The sequence below is a fragment of the Suillus subaureus genome (assembly GCF_016647635.1).
Source record: "Suillus subaureus strain MN1 chromosome Unknown BJ212scaffold_291, whole genome shotgun sequence".
Taxonomy (NCBI): Eukaryota; Fungi; Basidiomycota; class Agaricomycetes; order Boletales; family Suillaceae; genus Suillus; species Suillus subaureus.
The window spans coordinates 1-12,168 of record NW_024538847.1 but is presented as its reverse complement, the minus strand read 5'-3'; the positions used below and the strand labels follow the sequence as shown (position 1 = coordinate 12,168).

At 48.7% G+C, this 12,168-nt stretch overlaps 1 protein-coding gene across 1 annotated transcript; it reads left to right on the top strand.

The window, feature by feature from the left end:
* Nucleotides 1-4,166: 4,166 nt before the first annotated feature.
* Nucleotides 4,167-4,726, top strand: BJ212DRAFT_1409595 (uncharacterized protein; the record flags this gene model as incomplete). The annotated part of the gene is made up of 2 exons (XM_041337462.1): nucleotides 4,167-4,482; nucleotides 4,531-4,726. A coding segment is annotated over one exon (312 nt), but the record flags the coding sequence as incomplete, so codon positions are not given.
* Nucleotides 4,727-12,168: the final 7,442 nt, after the last annotated feature.

Genomic DNA, 12,168 nt, shown 5'->3' with positions numbered 1-12,168 from the left:
AAATCCTGGCCTACACCTTTATTTGAACTTGGACTACAACCGGTCAACTCGACCTGGACCATCATCTCCCATTCTCGCCCTTCTTCCCCTCCTACGGAACCATGAGCATAGAGTACATATATCCCTTTTTCGGAGTCCGAAGCTCAGCGCAACGATGTCAAAGATAGTCCCTCCTCGATTCAATGAAGGTTGGGGTACCTGGCATGCCAAAATTTACGGTTCTGATGATGAAGTCATGATTAGCGGGTCAGTCAGTTGGAACTCAAAAAAGCAGAGCTGATAAGATAACAGAGCGAACCTGAACAAAGCATACTTTTCGAACAGACAAGATCGCTATCTGCATTTCACTGCACAACCTGCTCTTGCAGATTACTGTTTCTCATTCCTGCAGACTGTCTCTGGTTTTTCGTATCGAGTGATGGCAACTCCAGATGGACCGGCCCTTCATTGGGAAGACACGTCTGTTTTGCCGTGGCAGATTCAGTCCAAGGCAGAGCGTGTGTTGTCAGAGTTTCAAATGAAACATCTGGTTTCATCTGTGTCCTCCACCAGCAGTGAAGAGCAGGCAGGTTCGTCGGATGTAGTCATCTTTCCTGTTATCCAAGCTGGGCAGTTCAATATCCGAGAGGAGGAACACACCCTGTCGACGCTCTTCGATCACTTCGCGTCCCGCGGGTACTGCCTTAATCAAGAACCTGTCATGAATCTGACAAGCGGCTACTTTGGACTATCCAAGGAATACCAGGATCTGATTTTGAAATCCAACGTTGGTTGTAGTATCATAGCAGCCAGTCCGAAGGTGAAAATTTCCCCTAAGATCAGCCTGCCGATCATGATGTAACCCGCGTTCCTAGGCGAATGGTTTCTACGGTTCTGGTGGCTTGTCTGGGCTCATCCCTGAGGGATATACCCTATTGGAGAAACGCTTCATGTCGGCGGTAAAAGCCGCAAGCCGACATTCTTCAAATGACTCAGACCATCATAATGTCAGCCTTAAAGAGTGGGAGAGGGATGGTTGGACATACCACGCGAAAGGTCAGTGCTTTGGGTTGGAGCGTTATCAGTACTCACATCACCTGTCCAGGAATTTGGCTGTCTCCTTCAATAGATTCACTGCCGGTCCTCACGCTTTTTGGGTCAACGAATTTGAACTCACGTTCAGCAAACCTTGACACAGAGTTGTCTTTCGTGATGGCGACCTCATCAGATGATTTACGTCAAAAATTACAGGAGGAAATTCAGGGACTGCATCGTTGGGCGGTGCCTTGGAGGGGTGGAGAAAGAAAGGTCAGGTGGCGCACGAAAGCCATTGTGGCTCTCGTCGGTGGGATGTTGTAGGCCGGTTGCAGTTATCACTGTCATTTCGCATCTTTTCTGCCGTCATACCTGAGTCAATGCCACATAATCCAGCTCACTGTGACATCGTGTCCAAACTTGCAAGATTGAGTTTCGCAGTTCAGCTTGCCTTGTCGGGAACAAAAGAACTTGATGAGGAAATGCAATGGTTCACCAACACGAACACTACGAAACGTCTACCTCCGAGTCAGTTTGACCTGGATTGACACTGGCAACAGATCTCGAGCCAGCAACGTCAGCCGTTTGGTTCTTGGCCTCTTTGTCGCCGTTCTCACTCGTTTTCTTGTCCGTACCTCCTGAAACCGAAACATACTCAAACTTCCGAGTATCCAACGTCAGAGTAACAGGTCCCTACGCAAACAGCATGCATCACCGCATAAAAAGCTCGAGTAACAAGACCCCATACCTCGTTTGTCAACGAGACATTCATCATAGCACCGAATTGCCCATCTGGAAAAGTACATTAACCACGGCATTATGCACTCAACTAGAACGAAGCTGACCTTGTATTCGATCTGGCACGTACAGACGCCGCATCTTCTCGAGAAACGTCGCATACAGTTCGCTGGAGGCGTTCGAGGACTGTGGAGAACCCATGCAATTGCCGTTAAATCATCAAGAAATTGAAATGGCACACCATCGCACGGTGAAAATCAGGTTTGTTGCTCTTGGTAGTGTTCGCCATTAGCGTGAACTGGGAGACGCATAGAACTTCGCCAGCGATGTCCTTAACGCTCGACTTCCACATCGTACCATTCGCATCGAAGACGCGGATGTTAAGTCTGTTTGGAAGTAGTGTTAGTGGTCAGCACGGAAGACAAGGGCCGAGGATGTATTCGTCCTTGCATTTTGTTCGTCAAGGTTTCGACATCTGCCAGCGTGTCATCTATCCTGCGCAAGTACTAGTTGGTTACGTATCTGCACAGGATAAGCGGGATGTATATCCGTACCAGTACCGATTCCAACTAGGACCATCAGTCCTCGGGATATGCTCGAAATCACTTTTCCGTCAACTGTGATGCAGATTAGGTATACTTACTAGCCGTGATAACTTTGCTAATAGGTTTTACCTGATACAGAAGCCGATGCGACGCGTTGGATAACAGCTCTCATCTTGTACTACGCGGCGGGCCGTCGATGCTTATGCCGACCTAGTGATGCAATCGAATCAATCGATGACCGTAGTCCGATGGAAGTTATAGTTTGATTACGTATCAAGGATTTGGTTGTGCATGACTCACAATGCATGACTCATGATACACTTGTCTATAATTTAGGAACTGGCTGAACGGCAGAAATCCGTTAAACGGTACCATGATGCATCATGCATGATGTTAATACCGGAACTAGTCTCGCCACGTCAAAACATAGCAGGTGCTTACTAGAATGGTACGACAGTCTGTCGGCAGTTACTCATCGACTCGGACAGTCCATTCATGACCATCGGCTCCTTCCAGTCACGGCAACGCACCTGCTGGATACTCGGAAAAGAGGGCCGAGTACGTACTATCGCAGGGTCAGGGGAGACAGCTGCGGTGAGTTTGGAAGACATTACTTACTTAGTCGTTCGTTCTTTGAATTTATCATACTTTCATCATTTTAGGTTGGGTTGTGTCGTTTGTCGTTTCCGCTACAGCTCAGATAGCTCTCGTTACCCATCCCATTTGTGTTCTAATTGCCACGCCAACAGAGACTCGATTCTCAGGAATTCTAGGGCGATCCCTTATGATCTGGAATTCAAAAGCTAAAGTACGCCGTTCCCGTCAACAAGATAGGATAACGCGCTCATCTTGAACTACTCAATCGAAAAAAACAGTTTGATTCATATTTACGGGGGACGGAGATTCCGTATTTTCTAGATCACGGTGACTCTTCCATGGAGACTGGTGTTTCATTGTGGCCGCATTGGAATTCTCAACCGCAGATCTCTGGCTCGCATATGAAACAAATCATCTCTTGGAAAAACTGCTCGCACTATCGCAGACTATGGGAACCGTATCGAAGACTCTGGTGGTTCATACTTGTCGGTGGTGTCGGATTTTTGGGATTATGGTAGATCTGCGCCCAAATACCACTGGAACGGGGACTGCCTATTTCACTTTTGAAATCTGACATATGTCCGTGTTGGGCGTTCGTACCTCTAGATTCATGTTCAACATCCCCTCGGGTAGAGTCGTCCCGAGAACTGGAGCGAGCGGCAGTTCACCTTTGGAAATGCAGCCAGTCTGCAAAAAATAAACACTCGGGTTGTGACGAAGATATTATTCGGATAGACGTGACTGATTCCCTGGCTCAGGCTCCTAAGTCCCAGGGGACGAACGTGGACGTCTACATCGGGTTCAGAAAATGAGGAGTGTTTGAACGCAGATCTGACAAATACAAGGTCTTTGAGAAAAATTTGCTTTGGACAATCCGCAGGTGCATACAGTAAGAACGCTATTTTTTGATGAAGTTGGGAAGAGCGTTGATGGCTACATTGTATGTTCGTTCCACTATGCCATATTAAACTCATTAAACTCCTTGCCAGTATCACGAGCTTCTCGGACATGATCTTGCGCGAGAAAGAGATTTTTGGTGCTGCGATGCACATGTGTCGGGGCTGGTGACCCTCGTCTCGACAAGCTCAAGTTTAGGACGGTGTTGATTCAAGCTACATCAAACTACTGAGCCGGGTACGCTTTTGTCCATTGACGAAATGCCCCACAGCCGACGATGAAGCCGAATGTATGGTTTCTCTGGCGCTTAGTTGTAAGCAGGTAGTCTTCGTCAGTGATAATCAGCAGTTGGTCCGCTTATTATGAACAAAATAGCTATGCGCGCTGGTCTGACGCAATCGTTCTTCAAACGTCTGGTCATACTTGGGGTTAGACCCTTCCTCTGCAAGTGCAGTATCGCATGGGCCCTCGTTTCTTCGAATTCACCTCATACATGTTCTATGGGGGCATGCTACAAATCAGCGCCACTGCTCCAGAGCGTCTTCGCAAGAATGTCGATTTCCCATGGCCCGCCCCAGGTATCGTGCCTGCCCATATCGACGTCACGCTATCACACCCTACGGTTCCTACATCGTCAACTATATACAATTAAATGGGTCTCTTCAGGACTTGTTACAAGGATATTGAAGTGGCAAGTGTCAGCGACTTATTCAGGATATGCAGTTCACCATGTTTTTAGATGCCTTGTTAATACACTAGGTCAACCGCCCACCTATTGAAGGTCCTTCTCTAGTTCGCTCAGAGGAACTGACCATGTGCGAACGAGCTTGTCCTCACAGCCAGTAGCGATGAGCTGGCTGTCCTCGGAAAATGCCACGCATGTGACGACGTCAGGGTGCTCGAGCGGCTCCCCAATGGGTTCGAATGTGGTCAGGTCAAAGAACCGCGTTGTCTTGTCGCATGATGTGAGGGCGAATTTGGTGCTATTGGGAGTAACGGCCAGTGAGACCAGGTAATCGGTGTGCCCGTACAATTACAACTGTTTGATTATGTCTCCGGTGGCTGCATCTGATATTCGGATGTCATTGTTGTTTCCACTGACGAGACGGAGACCATCTGGAGTGAATACAAGTCTGTATGCCCGTTGTTCTATTTTCAGTAGTTGTTCTCCACTTGTTGTGTTCCAAACGATGATGTGTTTGTCGGTGCCTGCTGCTAATTTTCTCCCATCCAGAGAGTACGACACCGAGTTTGGCAGTTCCTCCAGTCGGAGTGGTCCGAGCACTACTGCTCCCGTTTCCCTCTTCCAAACGCATACTGTCAAATCGTTTGATGCACTTGCAAATGTCTCGCTGTCCGGTGCAAATACAAGGCTTCGAAGCAGAATCTCGTGACCCTTGAACGAGACGGGCTCTCTCTTGAGATCTGTCTTGTCTGTTGCAACTTCCCAGACAAGAATGCTTCCATTCCACCCTCCACTCACAATCCAACGCCCGTCGGGGGACGCAGCGACCCTCCAGACTGCGCAATCGTGATTCAACAAGGGCTCTCCCACTTGTTTTCCCGTGTCCAGATCCCACACACGAAGGGTCTTGTCGGCAGAGCTAGTGACGAGGAGATTGGTACGAGGGATGAGAGCTACGCTGGACACCCATTGTTCATGACCCCTGAGCGTAAGTTTGGCCTGAGATGTTTCCTTTTCGATTGCCGGGTCGGGCACTTTGGATGTCCCATTTTTGTGAGTGGTGGCCGCCATTCAAGCTTGTCCGGTGTGTTGGTTAGCAGGAGCATTGAACGAAGGAGCAGATACTTACATGAGCTGTGGTGAGTGGCGGTCAAGTTGAAAATTATATCGGTCCTCGGTCCTCACTATCGTTGAATCCACGTGTGGGCCTTGCTGCACACACGTGGTATCCCACATACGGGTCGTACGTTAGCCAAACTTTGAGCGCGTCTTACGCACGATCCCTCTGGCGGGCTTGACCGTCATCCTCGTTGGCGATCGCCAGGTTGTCGTCTGAATTCCCTCCAACATGTGCTATGAAAGCGCTCTATGGAATGGTGCCACTGCTCCCGAACGTCCTCACAAGAATATTAATTCCTGTGGCCCGCCCCAAACATCCTGGTGTTCTTCTACCAGAACCTTTGTCAGGAAGAAACATCTTCCAGAAGAACTTCGCTCCTCAATAGGTGTTTCTATCTCCTCATCTCTTATTCGCAGGACAGAGGTATCCAACGGGGAGAAGATCGTGATCAAATTCTTCGAGCCGGGCGTTGTTCTTACCCCAATCCGAGGGCCAGTGCGGCAACCATGTGCAGTTCAACGGGGGTATCTTGAGAGCGACTTGTAAAAGGATGTTGAAGTGGATAGCATCGACGACTTGATCAGGATTTACAATGGACCATGCTAGCTGTGATATGACATCATGGAGACGAAGTACTAGTTAGATATCATCATTTACTCTCTACCACGAGCAATGTCTTTCAGGAACAACATAGAATTGCATGTGTCTTCAAATACTCGGTACATGTGGTGATATCTACTCCAACAAAAAGGTTCGGAAGGGAGAGGCCGCTTAGCTGGTGGGCGGAGCAGCAGGACCTATCGGTCGAGGTCGTAAAAGACACGGGAAGCACCTTGTAAGAACTGCAAAGCAGCTAACGTCTGAGTCATGTTCAACGTCCAACGGGGAAGGGTGGTTAGCTGTAGCAGAAGCATTGGGACTTCCGATCTGCAATGTTGCTGGCGTAGTTTCATCGACCACATTAGATGTCCCTGCTGGTGGCGTCCTGCTGCTTGATGCACCTGCGTGAGCTTGCTTTCGAGGAGGATGTAGCGGCCTCGCCAGATGTCGTTTTCCACTCTGCGCATTAGCGGTGCGCTGCGAGACAATATCAACATCACGAGATAGATGTCGAAAGGTTAGGAAATCTTACATATTTGCCTCGTGTTGCGAAGACGTCTACAAGGGGAATCCTGCGTGAGCGAGGAGAATGGCCCTGGGGAGTGGAGGAGCGAGAAAAGAGATGATTCATCATGTTCTTGATTTTGAAGCCTTCGCTGTGGCGCGTAGTGGTTGTAGCGCAGTTGTTGTGTCCAGGATCAAACTATCAAAGGATGATGAGACGTGCATTGAATCTACTGCACTATATGGACTTACATCATCGAAGAACCTATTAGTCGGTATTGGAGCGCGTCTTGAGCGAGGCTGGATGGTTTGCTGCAGTACTGAAGTTAGGGATTGTGAAAAATGATGAGCGTGAAAGCATACTTTCAGAATTTTCTGTGTAGACCGTATGACAGGTCAATATGAAGCACGACACAAGAAGAGAATTTGCTCACCTGCTGGGACTCCTTTTCCGACTCGCTCAGAGGAACTATCCATGTGCGAACAATCTTGTCCTCACAGCCAGTGGCGATGAGCTGACTGTCCCCGGAAAAAGCCACACTGAAGACAGTGTCAGGGTGCTCGAGTGGCTCGCCGATGGGTTCAAAAGTGGTCAGGTCAAAGAACCGCGTCGTGCTGTCGAATGAAGTGGTTGAGAATTTTGTGCCATCGGGAGCAATGGCTAGCGAGTAAAAGAATCGGGTGGTGTGGGCGTCGAATTGTCTGATAACGTCTCCGGTGATAGCATCTGATATTTGGATATCATTGTTGTTTCCACTGACGAGATGGAGACCATCTGGAGTGAATGCGACTCGCCATGCCCGCTGTTTTAATTTCAGCAACTCTTCTCCCGTTGCTGTATTCCAAACGATGATGTGTTCCTCGGTGCCTGCTGCCAGTTTTGTCCCATCCGGAGAGTACGACACCGAGTATGCGTCACTGCCCACTTTGAGTGGTCCCAGGACTATTTTTCCCGTCTCCCTCTTCCACACGCATACCGTTTCGTCCCCTGACGCACTTGCAAATGTCTCGCTGTCCGGTGCAAATGCAACATCCCAGACAGATTTCAAGTTCCCATGACCCTTGAATGAGACGAGGACTTTCTTGAACTCTTTCTTGTTTGTTGCAACTTCCCAGACCAGAATCCTTCCATTCCCTCCTGCACTCACAATCCAACGCCCATTGGGGGATGCTGCGACCCTCCAGACTGCGGAATCGTGACCCAACAAGGGCTCCCCCACTTGTTTCCCCGTGTCCAGATCCCACACCCGAAGACTCTGGTCAGTGGAGCCAGTGACGAGGAGACGGGTACCAAGAATGAAAACTACGTCATATACAGATGCTTCGTGACCCTCGAACGTCAGTTCGAGAAAAGGCGTTTCCTTTCGTGCGGGCTGGGCGGGCGCTTTAGGGGATGCTTTGTGAGTGGCAACTGCCATGCAATCTTTGTTCGGTATCTCGGTTAGCAGGAACGCTGAGGGAGCAGCAATCACTTACATGCGCTATGGTGAGTAGTCGTTAAGTTGCATCAAGATCAAGATACTTACTATCGCTGAACCCTCACGTTGGCCTTGCTGTAGACACGTGGTGTCCCGTATAGGGTTTAGCAACACCTTCAGCGCTTCTTTGAGGAGTTTATTTCAGTAAGCGCCGTTTACTGTGTTTCGACCTAATATTGTAGTTGACACAATTTCTTGGCCACATCCGAGTCAGTCGACCCAAGATCTCTTCTCGCATTGATTGTGTATTTACTGATAGGTGAACAAAACGCAGCAAGGAGGCCTTCATATGCCTCAGGTTGTATACGCTGCTTCCAATGTTTGAGACTCCTTGGATCTCTCTCCGAAATAGGGATACATCCACCCTGGTGCCGCGTGCCAATCAAGGACGTGAAAGTTGTTTGACAGTTCTATACCGAAGACTCAGACCTTGTCAGCGGTCCCGGGCATTCTGGATTACAGTTAGTCTTCCGTAGGCAAACCGATGGGAGAAAGACAGTTGTTCCTTCTATCGATCCCGGTAGATCTGTGAATGAAACGCAAACTACCTATTTCACGTTTGAAATACGGCATATGTCCATGTTGGACACCTCTGGCGTACTACGTCTGCGTCCGTTCCCTGTCAGAAATTTCTGGAAAGGTATTTCAACCACCGATGCCTTATGGCGCTTGACTGGTGTGCCGAGCCACGATCAGCCCATGACTGCAATACTTAAGGAGTAGTCCGGTGCATGTGGACGACGCTGACGGAGGTTACACTGAGCATACTGTGGAATAACATTCGATATCGGATGCCAGGGGAAAAGAAAAAGGGAAGCAGCAGTTATTCTCAATGTTACGTAAACAGCTTTGGCTTGATCGGAAGTTCAGAACATTCAAGCTCAGTTGGAACGTTTTCTCTTGTTGATAATCGATCGTTTGCTATATATCCTTCAGTAGCAGCATTTTGATCAGGCCATCGTTGAACGTTCAGCTCGGGAGCATCCTCATTACTTGCATCAATGCCAAGAAAAGAATACCAGAATGGGGAAGGCCGACTTGAGAGCACGTTAATTGGACCTCCATCCAGTCTGTCACAGACCAGAAGGATGTCTTATTAACATGGTTCCAGCAGAGCTACCGCTACCCAGTTTCCCTCAGGAGAACGATATACCACTATTATGGGGAAGGTTGTACAATTCGTGTAAGTCACAGTGTCACACATTGCATTCCCGGGGGGGCATTCCGCATTCATGTACCCTCTCAGTATTCCTTGAGATGATTGTAGCAAGCAAGAGATTGTAATAACGGGAATCAGGTTGTTGTCATGACTTTGTGAGTGTCGACTTTCAAATCGTGCTCTTCATCTTGCTGAATATCAATCCCGATCGTGCACCGTCGTTGCTCAAGCGTTCAGGTTCGTGTCCTGTTCTCCTCGCGGTCCCACTTCAATGCGTTTATCCTAAAACCTGCGATTCCCCCAGTTCTAAATCAGAATAAACGATGCACCCGGTGTCGAAACCATTGACACAATCGCGATCTGCGGGAACACTAGCAATCCAGAATTTATGTGCACTTTCGCGTGCCTACGAAGCAGAGTCTGCACTCCAAGCCGTACGATCACGGCTCACCGCTCTATCATACGCTGTTAGTGACCACGTGCTGCGGGCGGCAGTCCAACTGACAATGCTAACGTCAAATCTTAATTAGTTCTTTTCCCCATCACATGGATATAGGGTTTGCTTCTTCTACAGTGTAGCTTGGGAGATTAACAACGTAGACTAATTACTACTAACTATTCATCCATTCGTCAAGTTCAATGAAATCTCGTCACCAGCCTGAACTCCCTTAACTTTTCTACGTGGCGGACGGCCCGAACTGTGTGGGAGGCTTAGGGATGAGTGACCCAGAGGGCTGTTCTCCGAGAAGTATTCTTCACGATCAGAACGACCATCACTAGCCAGTTCAAACATTGCTCAGCATCATTCGCCTCCTCACCTGGCCCGCACAATCAGGCAAATGTCCTATGGTAGTGGTCACACTTGAATTCTCTCCATAGGTCGTCTTGGACCCTGCTTTCGCAAGGTTTGCAATGCCGCATGCATCAGGTCGCGTTATTCGATCACCCTGATCAAAGATTGTTATCCCTGCGCGATCTATGGGATTTAAACTGTCTATTAAAGCCAATCTATTGGTCACATGGCAGGTTTTGTTTGCACTAGAAGTGTTTTCGTCTTCGGCAGCCACGGTATCTGTATCCATCCTCGACTTGGGTTATGCCCAGTACTAAAGCTCAGTAGTTACAGCGACCAATATCACCGATTTCCTTGGAATATAGTATGCTGCTCCTCCAGTTGGTGCGTCCAGTTCTATTTGTTGCATACAGTGTCAGCTCACCCACCAAGCACATAGATGAGTAGTTCTGCAGCCTCAATCGACCCCTATGGTGCTTGGCTGTTGTTCTTGTTGGTGATCACCAGCAACTTGGTCCGGTTATCACGAACGAGAAAGCGCACGCTCGTCTGACACAATTGTTCTTCGAACGTCTCGTTGTACCAGGCAACAGACCCATTCGTCCGCATGTAACTTGTTTGTCTGAATTCCATCGAATATTTTCTATGAAAACGCTCTACGGAATGGTGTCACTTCTCACGAACGTCTTCACAAGAATGTCGATTCCTGTGGCCTGTCCCAAACATCCCGGTGTTCTTCTACCAGAATCTTTGTCAGGAGGAAATGTACTCTAGAAGAACTTCGCTCCTCAATAGGTACTTCCATGTCCTCATCTCTCAGTTGCACCTGCTTATCATTAGTCGCAGAACAGAAGTATCCAACATAGAGAAGATCATGATCAAGTTCCTCGGCGTTGTGTCTGCCCCAATCCGAGGGCCAGCGCAGCAACTATGTGCAGTTCAATGGGGGTCTCTTAAGAGTGACTTGTATGAGGATATTGAACTAGCTGGTGTCGACGACTTGATCAGTATTTACAACGCACCAAGTTTTGTATGAGTTTTGTAATACACTATGTGGACCATGCTCATGATGTATGGGGGCGAAGTACTAGTTAGATATCATCATTTACTCTCTACCACGAATAATGTCTTTCAGGATCAGCATCAAATTGCGTGTCTTGGTACATGTAGTGATATCTATAACAAGGTTCGAAAGGGAGAGGCCGCTTAGCCGGTGAGCGGAGCAGCAGGACTTGTCTGTCGAGTTCGTGAAAGACGCGGGAAGCACCTTGTAAGAACTGCAAGGCAACTGACGTCTGGAACATGTTCAATGTCCAACGGGGAAGGGTGGTTAGCTGTAGCAGAAGCGTTGGCACTCCCGGTCCGTAACGTTGCTGGCGTAGTTTCATCGACCACATTCGATGTCCTTGCTGGTGGGGTCCTGCTGCTTGATGCACCGGCGTGAGCTTGCTTTCGAGGAGGATGTAGCGGCCTCGCCAGATGTCGTTTACCACTCTGGGCATTAGCGGTGCGCTGCGAAAACAATATCAACACCACGAGATGGATGTCGAAAGGTCAGGAAAACTTACATATTTGCCTCGTGTTGCGAAGACGTCCACGAGGGGAATACTGCGTGGTCGAGGAGTATGGGCCTGGGAGAGCGAGAGCGAGAAAAGAGACGATTTATCATGTTCTTCATTCCGGACCCTGCAGCATGGCGGGTGGTGGTAGCAGCGTGGTTGTTGCGTCCAGGATCAAACTATCAAAGGATCGTGAGACGTGCATCGAATCTAATGTATCATATGGACTTACATCACGGAAGAACTCACTGGTCGGTATTGGAGCGCGTCTTGGGCGAGGCTGTGTGCTTGGGATGGTTTGCTGTAGGACTGAAGTTAGGGATCGTGAAAAATGATGAGCGTGAAAGCGTACTTTCAGAATTTTCTGTGTGGACCATATGACAGGTCAATATGAAGCACGACACAAGAAGAGAATTTGCTCACCTGCTGGGACTCCTTTTCCGACTCGCTCAGAGGAACTATCCATGTGCGAACAATCT